This window comes from Phalacrocorax carbo, chromosome 3 (assembly GCF_963921805.1).
Source record: "Phalacrocorax carbo chromosome 3, bPhaCar2.1, whole genome shotgun sequence".
NCBI lineage: Eukaryota > Metazoa > Chordata > Aves > Suliformes > Phalacrocoracidae > Phalacrocorax > Phalacrocorax carbo.
In genome coordinates, this window is record NC_087515.1 from 62,313,875 (window position 1) to 62,337,181 (window position 23,307).

The following is a 23,307-nucleotide window of genomic DNA, read 5'->3' on the forward strand; positions in this document are numbered from 1 at the left end:
TTGCTCCAGCAAAGGTGCAACCATGTGGTGAGCTGGGTCAGGGAACCGATTCTACTGAAGATCAGCCACCGCTGAAAAACCAAAGATGAACACTGGCCTAAGGGAAAAAGGAACATCTGGGAACAGGGATGAGGCAGCGGGTGGGCAGCACAACACCCTTCAGCAGCAGCAAGGGCTTCTGCCAAACAATATATGGTGATAATTCAGCCATGACCCTAGATGAAATTTCAAAGCTGTGAACTTAGAAGCAATCCACTGTGATCTGTTCTGGCTGCTAAGGTGTTTCAATGATTAAAAACACCCTAATCAAAGAGGAACAGATGACTTTCAGACAGTGAAGCTGCTGACCAATGAGCCTCCTCTGTTGTCTACCCCCGCTATTACTCCCACAAGAAACTCTGGGATTTCTAGTGCAGTTCAGTTGAAAGCTACACTGGTGCTTTAACAGTAGAGGCTCATGACATGGGCAAGCCAAATCAATGGCTCACTGATGCCCTAACGTGCAGGCCTTGTTCCATCCTCATGGTCTCCTGATCCTGTTCCTCCCACCTCCACTCCCATCTGTGTAATGCTTGATCTGGTCCCACCACTGCACAGGCCCAGCAGGTTTCTGATCACAATTGTCTGGGAGAAGCAGAACACTCATTGCTCAGTAGTGGTAAAATATTAAATAATCTAAAACAATTCCATGCAGCCATATCCTCCTCTCTTTACTTTGCACTAGTATGGGTCAGGCACGCTCGTGTAACGCAATGTGCAAAAGGTAGCCTGCAACTCCTTGGCGGGATGCCCTGCCAGAGAAGCAGATCCTGGAACAGAATCACTCATGGACTGATGTGCTTGCTAGCAGCTCTATCCCAAAGTCTTTGCTCTCCTGAAGGACACAATTTAATGGAGGCAGCTGCACAAAATCTTGCTGAGTATAGATGTCTTTGGACTACACTCTATCAGTAAACTCCGGTTAGCAATCTGGATACAATCAGAGTAGGCTCTCTGAGCCAGCCCAGGCCAAATATACGTATTAGATACATTCAAAGGTGACCACCCCTTCCCACTACGCCCTTCTTGTCAGGAGCTTACTTTCAGCACTTGCACTATCATCGTCGTCGTCGTCGTCATCATCTGTGTATAGTATTGGTCCATCAGAGTCCGAGTCACTGCTGTGGCTCTCTCTGCTACTTTCACTCTCAGGAGGGGCAGCAGCGTCAGAAGCCTCCTCCACTGGTTCAGAGTGTGCCTGGTCAGATGCCTCCATTTCTGGGTCTTCATTGGTAGCCAAGCTGTTAATTCAGAAGCAGACATGGTGTCATATTAATGGAAGCAGCAGTGAACACAAACGGGAGACAGACAGTATAAGCAAGTATGAAAACAAAAGTTCTGTAACTCAAACTAACCTCTTTCTAAAAAACAGGCACATATAAAACATATACAAAGTATGCATATGTGTATACGTATCTGTATGCATGTAAGTTAGGAAAAAAGATGCAAACAGTCTGGAATGATGTGCTGCAAAGCCTGTATAAAGAAAAACCCTAATTCTTTTTTATTTCTTGTGGGATGGGACCAATAGTACATAAAAGCTACTAAGAAGAGAAAAACAGCTCATAAAGTTGGGAGAGAGCGAGTTGGAGAGTGGATGGGAGTGCAAAGCTTTCTGTTCTGGGAGCCTAACTTTATTTAATGTAAATACAGTTTCACTGTTGTTATGTCCAAAATGTTCATGTCTGTCACCGATGAACGTGGAAATCAGCAGCAGAATGCTCTCTGCCTTGGGAAAATCTTTATGTAAAGGAAGGGTAGAGCAAGGGGAGAAGCAGCACAGGAATGTAATGCTGGCACAGAGATACCATCAAGAATTTAAAAGAAAATCTCTAGGCCACCGGCATTAGACTAAATTCTCTTGGGTTGTTATGAAAGATGCTGATTCTTGTGGCAGGGAAAAGACATAAGCTAGTTTGTTTTTTGCTGCCAACTATTTTGCTTAAAAAATGTAATTATGACCTTCTCTTGACTCGATTTTATAGTATCTGAGGCTTAGACAAGATATTAGGCACCAACAGACCAAACGCCTACAAACCAAAGCCTGGAACTGTCATTTTCAAGTCTGCAAGTAAATTCAGCTATCAAATTGAGAGCTTTAGCAGTAAGATATTTAATGATATCCACACAAAAAATAAAACCTCCTTGTAATTCAGCATCATTTCTTGTTTGCCTTTATAAGAGAGAAATTAAAGCATTATCAGCTACCAGCTGGACTGCTGACTGCAGTGGTCACATTAAGCCACGCAACGATGAAGGAGGCAGGTTATGAGCAACGACCTTCTGGGGAAACATGAGGTACTGCAGGTGAATGGCTCAAAGACATTGGCAAAGAACAAATTGTGCTGGGATGCAACACTGCCCTGGGCCTCCAAGGAAAGGACACAAACTGTTACCAGTCAGCAGAAGAAACAGACAGATCCCCATGTACCTACAGTGTCCCTTACAGGAAGAAATGTAGCTTCCTTGGCTGTGGGTCTTACCACTTACCCATGACAGCCATACATCTTACCTTCTTATGTCTTCTCCACTAGCATCTGGACCGCTGTCCAGGGCTGAACTGCTCAGGCTTTCATCTGTGCCATGCTCAGTCTGGAGAAGAGGTTTAGTATCTGATCCAGGGACGACTGGCCCTGCCGCACAGCTATCTGACACATCTTGGGCATCTGAGGAGACAGCAGGCTGACCGGCTGCAGCAGTAAATGGAGGTGGAAGTGGAGGTGGAGGAGGGGCAGCGGTGGGAGGAGGGGGGACGACGAGCTTGCTCAGTTGGTCTGCATCCTCCGTTTCAGAAATTACTATGGAAGGTTGCTCAGGCTCAGGTTTTTCTGCCTTTGCGTCCAACCTGTTGGCAGAGGCACCTGAGGGGGAAGAAGTAGCCCCATCTGGCGCTGTTCGTGGGGCTGACTGTTTCCCAGGCTTTTTCTTGCCCCTGGGAGTCCCTGAAGTGCCTGATTTGCTGGAAGTCTCCTTAGAGGCTTTGGGATGAGATGATGTGGACGAAGGAGATGGTGATGAAGAGGACTTGGAGACTGGTGGTTTTTTTGTGTGAGAGGAACTAGCTAAAATAGGAAAAGATAAAGTGTTTTACAGTCTTGCAACTATATGATTTTTGCACTGTTCTTTCTACATGGATTGATGTGTGCTGATATTTAAAAAATGAAAAAATGAAAAAATTACACTTGATACTTCTACAATCCTACATCTATATTCCTGAGATGAGTAAATGTTGCAGTTCAAATTTCACCTTTAAGGTAGAAAAAACTGGAACAATTAATACTTGCCCAAGAACAATGGAGGCGATCAACCTCACAAATGGGTGTTTGAGTCTAGTATTTTTGCATTGGCCCATTACATCTTGCCCGGACATCATCTAAAAAGTCCACTACTTATTCCAAATGTGTTTAGTGCCCTATTTAAAAAAAATTGCTACCAGACAGAGAAAACTGCCTGACCTTTCCTATTACATGAAGTTTTGGTCTGAGCACTAGGAGAACACCATGATTTTCCTTATGCTTTTCAGTAAACACCTCAGGACCATTATGGATTTCAGTTAATTACCTTTCACAATGTTATTGCAAGTGCTATGCTCCTAGTTAACAGCAAGCAGCAGAGGACAGCAAAACAAGATGTACTTTCATGTCTATCTGGGCATGTCCATAAAACAGAGGCAGAAACCATTGATCTCACTCTGCACAAACAATCTCCAGAAGGGAGGAGACACTGAAGGCCTCCTGTATGTACTGGAGGTCTTCGTCTTACCAGTGACCAACTCAGGTAGCCTGGAAAATGTAGTGACTCAAGGTTTTGACACTAGCTGTACAAGCTGGCCAGTGATGTCGCTGTTTCATGCTGTGATACTTACTATACTGAAGCATATATGTGTCAATGCCCAAGTTTGCAAGAGATTTCAGCTAGCCTAGCCTGCATACCCACGTGAATTCCAGTCACATTTCTTTGCCTGTGTTGATGCACCCGTTATCTGGACCAGGAGCTTCAGACTTCTGACTTTCATTTTAAAAGCAATAAAAATGACAACCATCTTAACGATTCAGTCTTTTTCATCAAAATGCATCCAACTCAAACACTTCTGCTGTAGTAAAAATGCATTAACCTCACGAGAACAAATGAAAGCATTATAAAGCTACACAGCAGCCTTGCGGCTAAGCCTACCGAGTAAAACAGAAAGTTCTAATAGAAATCTGCTGAAAGGCCTACTTTACTTATAAGCATTTAAATAAAAACAAAACCCCAGCAGATTAGGATAGAACGAAAAATACAGATACTAGCCCTAATAGGCTCACAATATAAAAATAGCTTTCACAGTGAGACTATTCTCAGTCTCAAAGAAGATGGAAAATAATTCAGACGACACATTATTCTGTTATTTTATGTAGCTGAATGTTATGGTTTATAAACATTTAGAGCCCTGTGAGGCTTTCAGTACATCTGGAAAAATCTGCAGAAACTCATGACTTCAGGCAAATCGCTGTCCCGCTTTGCGCTGCATGGTAAGTGTAAAGGGCACAGTACAGAATCTACTGATACTGCCCTAATCATCCACAACTACAAATCACTGACTTATCGGCATATCAAAAGAAAGCAAAGAAATGGTATACACAGCAGTTCATAATTGCAGTGGAAATAGATGGCGGCTCCACCTGCATATTATTTAACAGAAACCTTACTGAGTAAGTGCATGGTAGTAAGAAAGGGCTCTGGTTCTGATCCAGCAAAGCACTTAAACACAGGCTGGACGTCAACAGAACCGGTTACATGCTTACACTTAAGAACACCAGCATAATACAAATACACAGACACACTATAATTGTTGCTGGGAAAATGTCAAAAGATGTTCCCATTGAAAAAACCCTTATATTATTCTCAGAACCTTTCTGGACCTGCAATCAGATACAGCAACTTGAAAGATTTCTCCCAGGGAAAATCCCCTCTACCCTTTCAAGTGGGTCAAAAGTGCTCTTCCTATTGTTTTCTTTGACTGGGTTGGCCGACAATTTTCTGTCATGCCTGTTTTTCAGCAGAAGACTTGAATTTTGTTTAAATGAAGAATTTCATGGCTGTTTCTTGCCTTTTGGCATGTGTCCATGCTCACGTTTAAGTCTCCCCTTCTCCCAGCGCCACTCTTTCAGTTAGGAAACCTGCTGTGGTGCCCTCAGGAGAGCCATGGCTCAGTTGTTACTCATATTCCTCTGCTTCTTCATGGGCTTGGATCACTGGCTGTATCATGCGTTCACTTGCACAGGGATCTGATAAAGCCCTTGTACATCAGCTCTATTTATTAAGTATTGCTACTTCAAATGGACACAACGTACCTAATGTTGGAAGAAATTACCCGTAGAATATGTACTATTTTATATAAGGGATGCAGTGATGTATTTTATATCCATATGGTCTCATGCATTGCACAAAATTTCAGCAAGGCTACTAAAATACAAAGCTGGAATCTGAATGTGTTTTAATTTAAGAACTGAGCTATCTGAGAGTTTGTTACCAACCACTGGTCTAAACATTTCTTTATGTGATGGGTTGTTTTATTTATGAAAGGTCTGCTATTATAAGGTTCCTTCACCTGGGAAGAACCAAGTTTCCAGCTGAATGTGAAATACAAGCAGCAAATTCTGGGTTTTCAAAATATTTATTCTTGTGGTTGTCTGATATAGTAGGGACAGCTAATACCAAGTTAATGGGTATTTTATGGCAAAGTTATTATTGTAACTCTAGCAGTCTTGCAATGTTTTCAAACAGTCCTCTTCTGTGTGCTTCAAATATGAAATGTGCCAAAATGTACAAGCCATGAAGAGGTGTACTTGGAGAGAAAACTGGAGGAACTGAAGGGCTTTGAAAGACTGACAGATGATTGAAAACACAAGGCTTGTATAAGTTGGCCAATGCATATATACAGTCCGTTCATCATATTATTGCTTGTGTTCAAATTATATTTGGATGTTTTCATTTTGGTCATCACCTAAATTATAACCATTCAAAGTCAAGATCAGTACCTTAAGAACAGCTACTTATAATCTTTAACATAACATCACTGCTGAATTTTGGTTTGAAAGTGTAGTGATAAACACATCTGCTATGTGCCTGATGATGGACATTTTCCATTTCCAGTGCATATTTAGAATCACAGTAAGCCATCAAGCTCAGGGAAGCCCAGCTATTTCTAATGAATTCTTTTTGTTTTTTTCCAGCCAAAACAACTGCTACTCAACAGTCTTTAAAGATGTCTTAATGGTTTTATCCTTTACATCTTTGAGATCTTCTAATCTTGCCAAATTAATCAGAATAGTAGATATTTCCAGCAGAAAATTACAGCAATATCAAGGTAGTTTTACTTTGGGGCAACTCAAATGTTTGGTTTCAGAAGCCACCTTCTGCTGATTCTTCAGCAGTTCTCTGGGTCATTTTGTTGCCGGCAATCACTCTTGAGCTGGGAATTCAATATAGTCTCTGATGTGCTTGGTGTTGTGCATACGTTCATTAAACAGCAAAGTGATTTGTCTGCTGTCTGAGGTGTTTGCAGACAGTAGAACCAGAGCTCAGAGGGAAGCTAGCTAAAAAGATCCGTGGCATGCTCTTTAGTAATGCTGCTATGTACAAAGGCAGAAGTTATCCTAAGACCAAGCCAAGCACCCCCATGCACATGCACCCGCTGTAACTGGCACTGCCTGTGCAGTACTCACCAGCTTCTCGATTTGCACTGTGACTTGTTGGCTTGGGCGGTGGGAGAGGAGGCTGCTTAGCAGGAGCCTTTCCCTTTTTTTTAGCATGAGGTGCTTCGTTACTTTTATGGCTGGTGGAGGTGGAAGCAGCAATAGCATTTTTTGGTGGTAGCGGAGCTTTTTTAGATTTAGGCTTAGGCTTGGGTAGTGGTGGAGCATGAGATGCCGGTATTTCTGGGCAGTGATCAGTAGGGCTCTCTATGGATAAGAAAGTGAACAGAAGCCAACTGACACAGACATATGCCACATACATTCAACAGCAAGCCTGACAACAATGTCTACTTTTTGCTGCTTGAGCTCTTGGGAATCAGGAGAGAATTCTTCATCTTTTGCCTCTTACTGAAGAGGCAAGTATCTCAGAAAAAAATTACCGTCATCTCAGTTCAAGTCCTTCTCATGGAGGACTTCTGCCCAGCACTTCTCTCAGTCTCATCTCTTCTAGACCTCCAAAGATCACCCCTAACATCCAGTATCCTCAACTAGACCACTGGCTGCAAACTAAACAAGGGAAATGCCATTTACTCCTCTAATAAATTCCCTTGGCTTCTTTCCAGCCTTCTGAGATCAACAGACTATAAAACTCAGATTCATGTGATTCTTAATGTGAACAGGGCCATTCTCTCAACCACGGGTTCAAATATGACTATGCAGCCGAAAGTTTCCCCTGAAGCAACCCATTCTCCTAAGCTGCAGGCTGCTTGCTCATGGCAACTTTATTCTGGGTATATTTCCCAGAGTATTTCTACTCCTCAGAAAGAGATGAAGCTAAATCATATAGGATATCATTTGCCATGGGAATGTTCTTCTCTCCTGCAAGATCTCTGGGTACTGTTACAAGACTGCACTTTCAAGAATCAGCAGTTCCTTAGTCAACTGGAATTTGGACTGTACCTACATTATGTCATGCAATAGGAATGTAGAGTGAAAGAGGACCCAATGTCCACAATGTGCATTTCAGGAGACTTGACTTTGGACTAGCTTCAGGGTAGTTCTGTAGATTGCATGCCCAGTAGTCATAGGAGCGTAAGTTCCTGAATGTATCTTTTGGCTTAGTTTAATCCAAAAGAAACCTGGCTTGTGTGCTCTCCAAATCAAAAAATGGTAAGTGGGGATGACCAGGAAATTCACTTCAAAAGTGCATGCCTAATGCCAACTATAATGTTAATGTAGGTGAGCCATTTATAGTCAACATAAAATTTTGCAACATAATCGCTATGGTCATAAGACTATGGTTGCAAGACATCTGGGAACAGCTACAGTTCCCAGAAGGAAATCTTTATCTATTCAATTACACGAACGCTGTGCCCATTTTGTCTCAAGATAGCCTTCCCAAACCTTCCAGAAAAAGACTATTATAAAAGCAAGAGCAAACCATCAGAATCACATGGGCTTTATTTGCATGCTACTGAAAACTATGGTGGTTGGGGAAGAAAGGATCCAAGCAAATACTGCAAGGACTTTAAGAGTCCCTTTTATCACTCAAGAGGAAACCAATTAATTTCTTGCAGTATGTTGCTGTTAGAGCCTCATGCTTACACACATTAAATGGCCGTTCCTGGATCTCCTGGCCGTTCCTTGCTCTCTTCCTTCCCATGTATAAGATTCCCAAGAGATAAGCAGCACCTTTTCATTTTAAGATTAGTAGATGAAAAACAAATAATGTGTTGGACAACAATGACATTCTTCATCTTAGAAACAAAGCCTTTTCAATCTCTAGCGTAAGGTTTGTTAACATGAACCTAATGCATCACCTGCAGTTATTAAAAGCAACATGCACACATATGTCTCTTCATGAACTGAAGAAATGAACGTTAACTGTCCAGTGTCTTCCTCCTTTATTTCCACCCCATTCTAGACTAATATGCTTTTGCTAATGTTTTGCAAGAACAATTGCATAGCAACCTTTTACAGCTTTCTAACAGAGTCTTTCGAGCACAGATTCTTGAACTGCCTCTTTGTTTTCCAGAGAAAGAACTCTGGACCAGAGAAAGACTTTGTTACATTTTGTTCTCCTCTTTTTTTTTTTAGCAAAAAGCATCTCCTTGTGAAATTCTACCTACCTTCATTCAAAGTTGAAAAATGGATTTAATTCTGAAAAAACAGCATATTTTAAATTTTTAATTCCATGAATAACAAACACGGTAAGAGAAGATAAGATTTTCTAGTTGGAAGATCTTGAAGGACATGATGATCAGAAAGAATTTTAAGTGTAAACAATTTTTTAATATACCCTTTACTTATAGCTCCAGCAGGCTAAAATTTTAGTTACTAATAAGAAAGAATTTAAAACCTGTGTACTCACACACCATTACTGTGTTTTGTTTCCAGTCATATTAGTAGAGAAAATATTAAAAAGAGAACGATAACTTAGTAAGAAATATTACACCATTCACCATCTTCTAAAGTAATACAGTGCAATTATTTAGAATCTCAGTCACTCTACATTAAACTATATAACTTATTAAATAATATGTATTAGAATTTAGCTTCTGATTTAGGAAAAAATGTATAAAATATAAGGCTAAAGCTTTACTTAGTTGCAAATAAACATATCTTAGTGACAACCAACTATTTTCAAATTTTCTTTAGATACAGGACTAAAAACTATAAATTAAAAAAACTGGAGCAGTTAATTCACAGCACAGTTCTTGCTTGCAGACTTCAGTTGTGATAAAAACCGGCAATTTAAGTAACATTGATTGTAACTGAAATACCTTGCCATCTCTGGAAAATCATCTTTATCAAGGACAGCTCTTTTATGTACATCATACCAAAGACTGGCAGACTCTTTCTGCACAGCAGCAACCTACCTGCTCAGATAGTTACAGCTCTGATCTAGTCTTGCCTGCCCCTTGGTTATGTACATGCCCTTCTCTTGGCCTTGACCAATGAATCTTCTTTTTGCTCATAGCCATGAGGAAAGCTGTGCTGAAGATGATTGCCTTTCACCATATCGTCCCTCTTGGCATCTTACTAGCTTTGTCATTTTTATCTTTGTTAGCTTCATCTTTTTTACCTCATCAGATATAAACTTGACTGCTCTCAGTGTCAATCCAATCTTGCCCAAACTATTTCTCATTTACCCTTGAGATACAGATTTCCAGTTCCTACCTGACTAGTCCACTATAATAGCTTTTGCCAGCGACAAGCCAAGTTTTGAAGCGGATGCTTTTCATTGCTTTGCCTCCGCTGCCCCTCAGGCTTTGTGAACATTCACTGACCGTCCTCCTGCAAATTCCTCTCTGCTGTGATGCCAAAACTGACAATTTTTAGGCTGTCAGCATTGCACTTGTTATCTTGGTCTGGTCCCCTCTTGTTTTTCAGTGCCTAAACCAATGTGTCCTCTCTTTTACTGCGAGACTACAACACTTTTTACTACCACACTTTTTTGTGTTTCTCTGCATTTATGTAAGACACTACAATAAATTCCTGGTATATACATAAGTACTGTAGTAATACAAATAACTAATAATGGCAACAGTGGCTTGGTCGCAAACAGTGACAGAGATGGTCTGATGTCTGTAAATGGCTCAAGATACAATTATGTTGTAATTGCACCTCTCTAACATGATTCTGCTTGAATATGGACCCTTAGTCTTCATGCCTGCTCTTTCTTTTGCATCTTTTGCCAAAACAAGGAGGCAGCTGAATCAGTTCAGACCCATCTATTTGTTCAAGCCAATCCCCCAGGTACCTCAGTACCAGCTGCAATGTATTTTTATTGCTGTTGTTTTTCTTAATGTAGACATCTGTTCACCATGAACTGACCTTTTAAGAAAAGGTCTACAAAAGACCATCAGATAGGAATATCTTTTTTTCACTGCTGTCTTGATCAAGAGATCTGCTGTAAAAGGAATCTGCCTATAAATTACTCTTTAAATAGGAAAGAAAAGCAAATGTTAATGTCTCATTAAGCATTTGAATCTAGAATATATTTACGTTTAGAATAAATTTTTCAAAGGCCAGATTTTCAAGAAAGCTCACCTCACTTTGAGACCAGATTTTCTTGTTCCCACAAACTGTGATTGAGGCCAGACTCTTAAGAAAGCTGTGTTCTCATGTAAACACCTAAATGATGGTCAGGGTTACAAAGTACTCAGTGTACAACAGCTCTTGTGGGCGCTCATCAAGTCTCAAAGACTTTCAGAGAGGTGTCAGCATGCCACAGGCACTGGAAAATCAGGTGGCTTATTCTGGAAACTAAATGTGGGACCTTTGCCAAACTCTGGACCAAACGGACCTATGAAAATCCTGGGCATAGTTTCCAAAGCCATATATGACTGGTTTGTATAATACAAGAATTTTTTATTTTCTTTTGTGAACTTCTAAGGAACCAAAGGCCAAAGCTTTTCTACCCTGGGATTTTGTCATATAGTACTGGTATTTTTGTTTCTACAGCTAAAACAGTGACATGGAGCTAGCTCATGGAAAACCAGTAGTGCTGCAACACAAGCATTTAATCAATTGCAAAGCACCCTTCTCCGGGAAGATGAGCACAACTCAGTGGAGTAACTCTATGTAAAATGGAAGTTAGAAATAACATATGATTTGTTGTCTTTTGCAGGATGACTCCCTGCAAAATGAAACTCAGGAGTTTTGAGACTCACAAGTTTCCTTTCCAGCCTATGCAGAGAGCTGTGTTTTGATTAATCAAAACATTCAGCATGTTCTGTCATCCAGAAACATGGGACACAGAGCAAGACAAGGTGTCTTCTGTCTCTTTTTTGGACTCACTCACTGTGCTGATGCAGGTAATCAACTAATACAAATCCCTTCATAAACTGCAGATTTAACCAGCTCCATCTTTTGTTCCTGTTTTTGTTTCTAAAATTCTGTTCAAGAAAAGACCCATTCTAATTGTTAGAAAGCTTCCTTTAATTTCCAGCCTAGATGTATTTCAAGCCACCGTTTATTCCTTTCTACTTGTGCCAGCATTGTCCTTTAGCCATGCTCTCTCCTGGCTATATACCAACTTGTTACATTCATCAAACGCACTCAGGCTCTCTCAGGCTCTCTTTTGCTAGGGTGAACAAGAACAGCTGCCTCATGATGCTTTTTGCAGCACTCTCTGCAGTTTTGAATTCATCTTTCTTGAAGATGGATGAGCAGATCTGTACATCTGCAGACTTACAGATCTTACATACTTTATAATTTCAACACCACCATGTGCAAGAGGTCTCGTAACAGACAGTGTAGAAAACAGAAGAGGGGAGAAAGGGAATAGGTGTAACACCTGACCTAAGGCAGCCACGTTCAGATATTTTGCATTGGTTCCAAGACAAAAAGAAAAAAACCCTGCTGACTGTCATTTTAAATGGCTAACTGGCCAACTTTTGCATAAAAAGTAAGCTTTCAAATCTTAAATTAAGAGAGAATACCTAAAACATCTTCACTGTCAGCCACATACTTTTACCATTTCTTGGTCTATGGGAGACTTGGAAAGTGAAAGGCATGTAGGCTTCTACATTCCCTTATACTTTCTGTATCAATATGCTCAAATAATTCAGTGGTTACTTCACTAAAAGCACGTCTACAGTCTTATTTCTGGAGCGACGTTAGGATATCTTTCCTATAAAAGAAAAAAAATAGCAGCTTTACAAATCAGGAGCTTTTCTCTGCCACTAAGTCAGCCTACTGTCATGAGCCAGCCTGGCTGACTTAGTGGACAGTCTCTGCCCAAATACAGCTTTATCTAGAGTAGCTTTCCTTTTAAGAAGATTTGGATTCAGCCTCATTTACATAGTTCAGGTGATGAATCAAAGATATACTATTCTTAGAAGAACTGGTTTTACTCAGCAAATAACTCAGCTGGAGGGAGAGATTCTTTGGGAGTCAGACAAAAAAGCCCCTCTTTTATGTATGGTGCGCATATAGATGATCTACAGAGCTCAGGAGTGTAGGAAGCCAGCTAGGCACACAAGAGGCAAGAAAGTCTGCCTTGTCTCTCACAGTGAGTGGTTTGCAGCATTAGTCTTCTGAGAGAAAGGAGGCTCTTTTCTGAGACCCTGGAAGGTGAGGACTACTATCTTAAACTCAACAGGTTTTGTTCCACTTTGGGGAAATAAAGCAAAGACCTCTGAGAAAAGGAACCTAGAAATTTTGACTTTGAAGAACATTCCTTGGTAGACAAACTAAAGCGTTGGTCAGCAACAATGCATGCTCATAAGACCAGAGCTTGTGCTTCCAAGCTTCTTTTTTTTGGTTACCTATGAGAAAAAGAAAAGATTAAATTTAATGGCAGATTTAAGGGAGAGCAGACAAAGTATAGAGGAAAGAATGTCTGACCCAACATACCAAGACCTGGAACTTTTGCCAGCTCTCATATTGGAGTTATCCCGTGGGGAAAAAACACTCTGCACATGTATCCCATGATTTCATTTGGAAAATGGACTACAAACTGTTTCCTCTACTGAAAGACATGAGCAAACCTGAGCGGATCAGTCTGCTATAAATGGCATGGGAACATTTCAGAAGCTTATGCTCCATGTCACCCATAACACCTACAGCACCTGCAACATAGCTCTAGCTTCCTGCAATGCAATTATTTATCAAAGCAGCATTTAATATTCCTGACTAAAGGTACACAAAATGAAACTTCTTATTACTTCTTTCCAGGCAGTATCTTGCTAATAGTTATTGAGCCTTTCACTTCTTCAAGCCCAGGCTAACCATGAAATGTGGAAGTATCTACCAGAATCATGAAAATATTAGCTTGCTCTGATATAAATGAGTAAGATCTAAGTTTACAAACTGAACTCAGATACAAACTCTGGGCTCTCTGGTACATCTGTGTGCCAGAGACATCCTGGGAGGGTGGAAGGGAGAAAAGCACCTCTCACACAGTACCAGGAGGTTTTACAATGTGCAGCATGCATGCTGTGTCAGCATGCTATGACCCTATACCTAGGGAGGCAAACAGTGACAATTTTGACGCCTATTCTACTGCTGTGGCTTTTGGTCTTCTGCAACACTGCTGCAGGGGGCAGGAGGCAGAGTGACTCCTTGGATCCCCTTTGCGATGCTCGTACCCCACCTGGAACCTGGAGCGCTGGGGTCTGTAGGGGCTGCTGCAGCCAAGCACCACAGGTCAGGAGCCCTGGCACAATGGTACAGTCCAGTCTGCTGCCCAGGCAGCCAGGGTGTACTTTGGCATGATGCCTTTTTATTCGCTGCTCTGTATCCTTTCCAGGGTGCTCACAGAGAATGGCTACAGAGAATGGCTCTTTATTTTCTGCAAAAGATGCTATTAACTTTTCTTAGTCAAAACAAAACAGAAAAATTCAGAACTCAACCCAGCACAAACATAATGTGAATAAATGATCTAGGAAAAAGATTTCTCTGATTTCTCATCTGCAAAGCTTTATCCATCAATTACCTGTTTTATGTAAAACTGTCACCAGCTTCTTATTACCCTGCCATAAGAGAAATTTCCTTTTAAACACCCTGCTTGGATGACTGACATCTCATCGTTACTATAAACAGTAACAGTTACACTTTTAAATTGCCAAAGGGAACTTATTCACCAAATACAAAAGGCACCTGAGAGCTGACAGGAAGCAGATGGGTACACGGGTTATGGAACTGGTTCACAGCACAGAGAACAGCCTTGGGGTCGTCTTCTTCACTCATTTTTATATTGCATGGCTGACCTGACTGTTTGCCCTGTTGATACTGTACTTCTGTGGCTCATGCTGAAACAACTTTTTTCCTTTAACTTCTTTTAACTCCTAACATATTCAACATTCTACCATGCGTTGCTGCCAACTCTCGCTATTAAACCCATATTATCACAATGTTCCTTTATCACTTGTTCTTTTTAAGCTTCCAGTTCCAGCAGTCATATTTATCATATTTATCATATGTATATGAGAAGGCCATTTTCAAACTGCACTTGAACAAGATGGTAAGTAAAGACCACCACCATTTCATAAAAACATTTTCAAATAACTTCAGAACTTTCAGGGACTGTGATGTATTTTTTGGAACATTTTGATTCAGCTGGAGTTGGAACTGCAGCACACCGTGCTACTCAACAGCAGGAATTAATCCAGTCTTCAGGTTTTATAAACATGGAAAGTGTATTTAACTTCCTTCAAGATTTACACATAAGAGTTCATGACTCTAAAAAGCCTAACATTAGCCTCACTGAAGATGAACTCCTTTCATCCATTACTCCCAATTGTCCAGCTGATAATCACTCCTCCTGTCTTCGTTGTCATGACGGACGGTTGTGATCTGGAACACCAGCATGTTTTATGGTCTGGGCAGAAAAGAGTGAGGTAGGTATTCCTGCTTCAGCTCTTATTTTGATGCTCTGTGAGCATTAGCAAACCTCCACTCTCCAGTTAATTCCTCCCTCTGCCAGTGGGTGTGGGTGTAATGCAGACCCACTGCATCTTCCATAAAAAAATCACCGAGGGTTAATTTGTCAGGTGAGATGCATCTGTGAGATGCAGCGGGCCTTACTCTTCCACTGAGTTCAACAGACTGGCTCACCTTCTATCCAGTGAGTCATACTGGATCTGCACTGTGTATCACTGTTGCTGATGTGTGAAACTGATTCTTAACACCTTTTTTGGGCAGTCTATTCCTCGGCAATAAATCTACCTTGTTCCTTTTCAGGGGACTCAAGATGTTTATGTGTAGAAGAACTCCATGTTTAGATGTAAGAGGGAAGTATACTTGAAGTGTTTTGCATCTTCTATATGGTCATATTGACATTCTATGAAGCCCAGAATACCAAATTTGCTCATTTTTTGTTTTCCTTCTCCCTCCTCCATATATACTTCAGAGAGGGACTGGAGTGATAGCTATATATTCTTCTGTACTGAGTCTACTCCGGTACAGCTATCATTTTAAATTTCTCTCTGTCAGGTCAACACAATATATAGGGAGTGCAGAGTGTAATGATGTGTTTGAAATAGATATTGAACCTTTCCTGCTTCACTGGAGTTCTACATTCTGCAAAGACAGGTAGAGGGGATTTCAACATAGTTAGGAATGTGTGTTTCTAAAAAAAACCCTGTACCTTAGGAAAAACTTCAAGACTTGACAGTTCTAAAAGGCTGTATTTAGGGATGCATAAATTAATAAGTGGTCTTATCTAACCCCAAAGTTAACCTGAACCATTTTAAAGGAGTTTTCCATGGCTTTTATAACTCATTTTCCCTGACCCAATACACATCTGGTTCTAGTTGGCACCAAAAGATAGTCATATTTAAATGTCATGAAAAAGGCTAATGTTGTATTTCTGTCTTGTTGGGAGACAGGAAGTACTAGAAATCTCATAAGAAAGGCAGTTCTCCTTGGACATCCAACCACTTTTTACATAGTCAAGTGATTTACATAGTTCAGAGAAGAATTCAGATTTTTGTGTTAGCCAAACTAACCCTCTCAACCTCTAGAGGCTCATTCATCACTTGGTAGAGGTTACCAGAAGACACTGGAAAGGCTGCTCCTTCTAACAGCCAGCCATAAAGTTCTTGATCTTTTGCACCCTTGCACCCTCTAGGAAAATCCAATAACTTGAACAGTATTTAGAACACTTTTTGACAAGGAAAAGAAGTGGTACACTATTCAAGAGGCTAGAGAAAAAGAAACCTGATCCAAGTCCTGTGATTCCGCATTTAATCTTCAGCTTTTTCTTACTCAGTCAAACTCTTGTTACCACGATAGATCTGAGTAAAGGTAACAAAATTAATATGGACTTTGGGACTGCTAAATATCTAGCAGTATTTGCTGCAATTTGCTGCAATATAGAAAACCTTATAGTCATAAGGTACATTTTCCATAAATGACCTAGGTTCAGTTCACAGTAGTGATATAGCCTCTTGAATGCTTCTGAAGAGCTGGACTGCAAGTGTTTAAGATTTATGAATATCATCAGGAATGAGTTGCTGAAGTTACTTTCAAAATGATACATGTTTTTTAAGTGGCTTAAACACTTCTGGACTTTCAAACCATAATCCACTTCTACAATGACATTGCAAGGTGGTGCATACGCACTTAGTGTCTTCTTTCACAAAAGGAAAACCTGAAACCAAAGCTTGCCCATGGCTACAAGGAAAGGCTCACACTGAATTTAGAAATCAAATGTCTCCGCACCCATTTGCATACTCAGACCATGCTTCTCTTTATGACCTCATTATATCCACAGTAAAAGGCATGCATACCAGTGATGACATACTGATGTTTTACAAGTCGTCTTGGCAGGTTCTGCTGGCATCTTTGTGGCAGAACAGAACTCACAGCATGTATTGGTGCTAATGGAAGAACATGTTAATATTTTAAATAGGTGAAAAACAATTTGTGACAAATATGTTCATTTACCTTTTTGATCATCTCTTTTTCCTTCCAGTAATGATGCTTTCTCTGATAAAGTACCATTATCTCCACTGGCTTTTACCACATTTTCTTCCTGTACAGTTACTTCACCAATGGCTATGGTGTGTCCATTTGAAGTTTCAAAATTCACTGTTATGTCACCATCTGAAATGAAAATTAAAAAGCTGTTATCTAGTTTAACTTCTTCTTTACCATCTATTGACAACATACAGCATCCCTCTGCTTTCAAGGTTCCATGGAAGCAAAGCAGAAAGACTTACTGAAATATGAAACGTGAGGCTGCAGATCTGCTCTGAAAAGTTAATGCTGTAAAGGAACTCTACAGGCTTCCTCATTCTTTGGTTGGAGACCTCTGCAGTAGCGGGCCTGGAAGTGCACATGGGTTTTCAGGTCCAGCTTCTTGCCCGTAGACATTAGCATCCTGTTCTCTTCCTCCCTGCATCTAGGTTTACACAGCAAAGAAATGTGTGCATGGACTACAACGGAGCTGCAACGTGTTCCAACAGGCCCCAAACCTGGACAATTAGGGGGCAGAGCTGCAGGACTACTGTGGTGCATCCAGTAGGTAAATCAGCCAGCAATTCAGACAAAAGTTCTCAGAATATGTGTGCCGAATTAATGAATAAAATATGTAACCAAGTCATTATCCAGTCTTAAGAACCAAGGTGAGGTCTTCCTGTATCACTTATTACACCATTATTAAATTCTGCAAGTCAAATTCTTTCCCAGCTCTGATGATATTTTACTCACTTACCCAGACCACCTAAAAAAAAACTCTTTCTCTTCCCTATTTGCCTCTATATTCCTGAAAAATGCCACATACTCTTGCTGGCTGACGGCTTTTTCTCTTCCCTTATTTACTGATTTGTCTCTTCCACGCATTTTAAAATTGCTGCTGATTTTCTTCTCTGGTCATTTCTAGGGCTTGTTATCCTTATGTTGCTCACACCACACCTGCAGTTCACGTAGATGATTGCTTTCCTTCTGCAGGATACTCTTGCTGTTGGTCCAAAAATTATGCAAATCTACCTGGGGTCTCTTCTGGTTCCTCCCGTTGTTTCTTCATTAATTGTGGTGATTCCACTCTCTTTTTCTCCTCCTCTTCCTTGCTGTGTGCTATCAGACCTGGATGTTTGGCAGTTCCCTGGTTTCAACACAATTATGCAGCCTCCATGGGTTAAGCTGATGGTTTCATTCTCACACATGCTAACTTAAACTTGATGTGTAAAAACTAAGTTCTGCCTTCTTATCCTTGCCTCATCCCCTGTAGCTGACAGTCACACAAGGCTTCCTTCTTACCTTACCACAACAATCAGTTTCTTCAGCTCCTCTCTTCCAGATGTTCATAAATCCATTCTTTCCTCTCTGCCTTCACATGTGGCATCCATGTCATGGTTCTGTAAACACCTCCTGCCTCCAAGTGGCACTTGCCACTTTGCACTTCTTTCTTCTTATCCCAGGTGAGTCAGACACTTCTTCACATTTCTTACCTCTCACATTTCAAGACTCCCCTGTAATTTCCCCATCTAGCTTTCACCTCCATAGTCATTCCTTCTACCTACCTTCATACTGCCCAACTACTGTCTTTTCTGTAACTCTTTTTTTAGCACCTTCAAACCAATCCTTCTTAAGACAGGAAGAAGACGAGAAAATTGTTCATCTCTACATCCTTTTCTCACTTTGTTCAACCTCTGTAAGGGATCCAAAGTCCCATCCCCTTTCAAGGACATTGATGACCAAAGCATACACACTTTTATCACAAATGATAGTGTTTATGTTCAGACTGTTTGTAACCAAACTGAAATGTTAACACATTTCATTAACTGTCCCAGCAATCTAAATGCAATTTAGAGTCACCAATGGACAAAGCCACACAGCTCCCAGCAAAGCATGTAGCAAAAATATGTAACAAATTCACAGAGGGAGAAATTGAGGTATGGAGAGTTTGCATTTCTTCCTTTAAGTCAAAGACAGTGGCAGAGACAAGTTCAGAAGCCAGCTATGCTGAACGCCATAGCCTCGTAATTAGTGAAACACTGTGAAGACAAGTGATGTCACACGTGGACAAACAAGCCCTTTACTTCTAGATATCAATGTGTACGATACAACCCTACACATTGATAGATTCACAATTCTTCAGCGCAGGCAGAGTAACACAATTTCTAGGAGAAAAATATTTTTTGCAATCATGGAGTTCTTAGACTCCTTGATAAAATGACGAATGGCTTAATTTTAAGCTACAGAAAATTATTTTACTCACTTGAATTTTATTTGATCTAGATTTCTAGGAAATCAAGAATATTAGAAAGAACACCACTAGAAACATAAATCAGATGTAGCACAGAGGTGTTAACCATGGTTTACTCATACTTTTCGAAACACAAATTCTGGTTAACACCAGTTACTAAAACTTATAGCATTTTGAAACATGTCGTGTCTTCCACACAGTTTTATGTTTGTGCCATTTGTGATTGTGGTGCCTGTGACAGTAGTGGGATCTGTACGATCCCAGCACTGGTACTTTTTGATACCTGAAACGGATGCGCTTGATTTGCTTGGGGATCTCAAAGCCTCTAAAATTTTTTCAGCCAAAATTTCTTGTATTGTACTCCAGTTGCTTTAGACAGCAGACCTTGACTCAAAAAATAGGTTAATCACTAACTTAAAAAATCTGAGAAGCAATAAATAGGAACCACAGGAGTCACATTATTTACAGGGAGCATCAAAATACTTAAGGATATGACCAGAAGTCAGATGGTGGACCTATGGGAGAAGCAGTTACAGAACACAAATCTCTCAACTTCAGTTTGTTGTCAGCTGGACCAAATTACCTCTCACACTCCTCAGCTTTGTCTCCCCATACCTATTTATACTACAAGGAAACAATGCAATAGTGGCTTTATCACCCATGTTTAGCACTGAGGAACTAAGTTCTAGGTAATGTGTTATCACCTTGCTCAGGCATTTCCTTCAGCACTCCCCTTCTTATCAGCTCCTCTCTGCTTTGTCTTGTCGAAATCTTCCTTTCCAACACTAAAGAAAAAGCACAGTTAAGAATAGATTTATTCTCATACTGCTGATGCTTGTGAAAAGTTTAGAAAAATATTTTTATTTTAAAGAAAACCTGAGAAATCTTGTTTTTTCTGATTCTGCAGGAGAAACGGTCTGGGTTTTCATGGACAGTCTCTGAAAATATTCTCCCACAGTTTCAAGCACGGAAGGGGGATTCATCTGACCCAATGCCTTCAGCTGAGCAAGGCTCTGTGAGGCTTCCTTTACAGTCAATGGAAAAAGGTACTTCCAGAGTGACACTGAACTCATCCTAGCACAGATGTTTAATACATAAAAGCCCCTCTTTACCATTGACTGAGGTGACTAGCTCAGCTGGAGACACCTCCGTCAGCTTCATATATGTTTTGAGTTGGGAAAGACAAATCCTGCTCACAGCAAGCAATCCACAGAGTAGCCTTTATGACATGCCAACTGTTTTAAAGGAAAAAAGAATAACCTTAAACAGAAGCTAGAAAGTTCTGTTCTAAAAGGGAATAACATCCTCATCCAGGCTGGTCGGCTTGCATGGAAAAAACTGCAGTGTCCTGTTTTTTAGGTTAAAAAAAAGAAGCATACAACACACAAAAAAAGACTGTGACAGGAAGCATTTAATTATTTTGTTTATTTCCCATGGGAAAAATGCTAAATAGTTTTATAGGGAAAAGCATTTACAGATGGCAAAATAGAGTAACTCCCTACTGTGCCCCACTGCCAAACCAATACAGTTTTGGTCAGTGACCTGGGAGGCCACTGTAATGATCCATGGAACCATGGTGCACGTCCATAAAATGTGAGGATCACTTGTAAAATCCTGTCTTTGTTGTTAGGAAAAGTTAATCTTCCATCCTGATTCTGTTTACGTATGGACATCAAAAGCCAAGTGACGTTTGGAACTCAAGCTGAGGGCATGCAGCAAAGCTTCAGCCGTGCTGGACTTCATCCTATTAATGCTATGGGATAGGGTTATTTATCTCATCAACAAATTCAGACACTCTGGTAATCCAATTACTCTCTAGGGTCAGTCTAATTGCTCTATGCAGATTAAATACTGCAAGTATTGTCAATCTCACTTGCACCAGCCCAGCCGAAGTCAACAGCCATAGGGTGAAGTGAGGGCTCCTGTGAAGGCACAAAGAGAGGCAGTTTGGTGCTTCTAAGAAATTTACCTTCTATGCATAGCAGCTGATAAACATCTCTCCCTGCAGCAGGTAACCCCAGCTGCTGACTTGCAACCAGGCTGGCTGAATTTAGACGCCTGAAGGCATCACTGCTCACAGCTTCCCGCTCCTCTTCTCTACCAGGGAAGAGGATGGTTGAACAGAAGATGAAGCAGGTACTGTGCTTCTCCAATTTACAGCACCAGTTTTATTTCTCACACTGCGAAGTGTGGGGATTCAGGAAATGCTCCACATGGGATGCATTTCCCTGACAAAAAAGCACCGACTCCTGGCAGAAGGACTGGGGGCAGTAACCATTTTGAGTGGCCCAGCTCACGCTCTCCACGCCCGTGAGATCAACCGTGCGTAAATGCAAACAGTACTGGCACAAGAACGTGTAAGTTGGCATTAGGTCTGTGTTTATATACTCAGGTACTTTGTGGGATCTGTCCATTAAAGGTCAAACCTTCACGGCATTCAAATCACATTTGACAATACAAAGGAGCCCATGAGTGTGGCTGCAGACTCTCTATGTAAGCCAGTGTCCTTGGGGACAGTGTGGTAGCCTGAACTCAGATCTGGTTATACTGCCTTGGGTCCTGATCCTAAATTATTCAGGAGCTCTTCCAATTTTTCTCAATGACTCTTTAAGGTATATGCCTTGCAACTGTGTGTCACACAAGTTATATGGCATGGCAAACAAAGCACAGGAGCATGCCCTATCCTTGCAAAAGGTTTTTCATGTAGGTGAACATATATATTCTTTTATTATTATTTCAGCTTTGCAAGTATAATTTACTTCCTACTACTTTTCCTCTCTGCTTACTTTTTATGTCTGTTTTCTTGGGGACAGTGAAATGACATGGTCTCTCTTATAGATTTATTTGTGGGACTTAATCCATACCACTTGAAAACAATGATGCTCTTTCCATCAAGTTCAAGAACATTGACTCAGACCCCCATCAATGTCTCTCTCTAGTTTTCAGGATGATATATTTTGTCAGTTCTACAACATGGAATTAACAACTGTATCAAATTAATGATCATGGAAAATGTCAATTGGCAATAAAAGACATTAACTCCTCATGCCTTTACTGGAAGACCTCAAAGCATTTCATTAACATTACATAGGTTTCATAACATCCCTTAGACATAACTATCTCCATTTCACAGATTAGAAAATATATGAAGAGATAAGAAGCTTAAGCCCCAATCCTTCATCATCTAAAATGCTAGGCCTTAGTGGTGTTTCTATTTAAACTGATTAAGCTCAGTTAATTCAGTTTGAAAAGATAATTTATTTAAAATATTGTTTGGCACATGGAAAGAACATTAGAAATCATGCTAGTATTCACTATGAATATTATAATTTTAATTCCTACAAAGACAAGGCATAATTTTTATTTAAATCAAAGACACCAAAAATATCGAATCATAGAATCATTAAGGTTGGAAAAGACCTCCAGGATCATCAAGTCCAACTGTAATATGTCCCCTTGTATAAGAGGAATGAGTAGCCTGTCTGCTTATGAACCTATACTGGGTGCTATTTAGCCAGAGTGGACTCATTATTATAATTTATTGCTTATTACAGGCTTTGGACTATACAATACATTTCACATTTACACAGAGAAGTATTTTGATTACCACAGCCCAACTGCACTGAGCTTTAAGGGCCTCAAACTACTCAGCTGAGATAATCACGTTTGACTACTGCTATGTTTCAGTAAACTCTCTTATTTTAAGAGAGTTACAGTGTCAAGCATTCAGAAGTCAGGAAATGTTTGAATGAAGGTTGATGGGTATGCAGATGGTACAGCTTTTATTTGCTTGTTACATATTTTATCCTTGCCATCCCTGCCTTGTTTAGGATACAGTCTGCACAGTGTTCAATGAATGGTTTCTTTGCCTAAATTTTTAACCTTACCTTTCAACCTGGGGCCCAGACCTTATCTGAGGAACAACCTAAA

General features: G+C 40.4%; 1 protein-coding gene across 4 annotated transcripts in view; it reads right to left on the reverse strand.

The window, feature by feature from the left end:
• Nucleotides 1-23,307, reverse strand: part of PHACTR2 (phosphatase and actin regulator 2) — a 143,417-nt gene that overhangs the window by 19,957 nt on the left and 100,153 nt on the right. For 3 of the 4 annotated variants that reach the window (XM_064447124.1, XM_064447126.1, XM_064447125.1), the window contains exons 3-7: nucleotides 20,082-20,162; nucleotides 17,115-17,273; nucleotides 6,747-6,983; nucleotides 2,552-3,101; nucleotides 1,081-1,280 (exon numbers count right to left, since the gene is read on the reverse strand). In XM_064447124.1, coding sequence (XP_064303194.1) covers nucleotides 1,081-1,280; nucleotides 2,552-3,101; nucleotides 6,747-6,983; nucleotides 17,115-17,273; nucleotides 20,082-20,162 — 1,227 coding nt within the window. The remainder of the gene's footprint in view (nucleotides 1-1,080; nucleotides 1,281-2,551; nucleotides 3,102-6,746; nucleotides 6,984-17,114; nucleotides 17,274-20,081; nucleotides 20,163-23,307) is intronic. The other variant, XM_064447127.1, reaches the window with a different exon arrangement.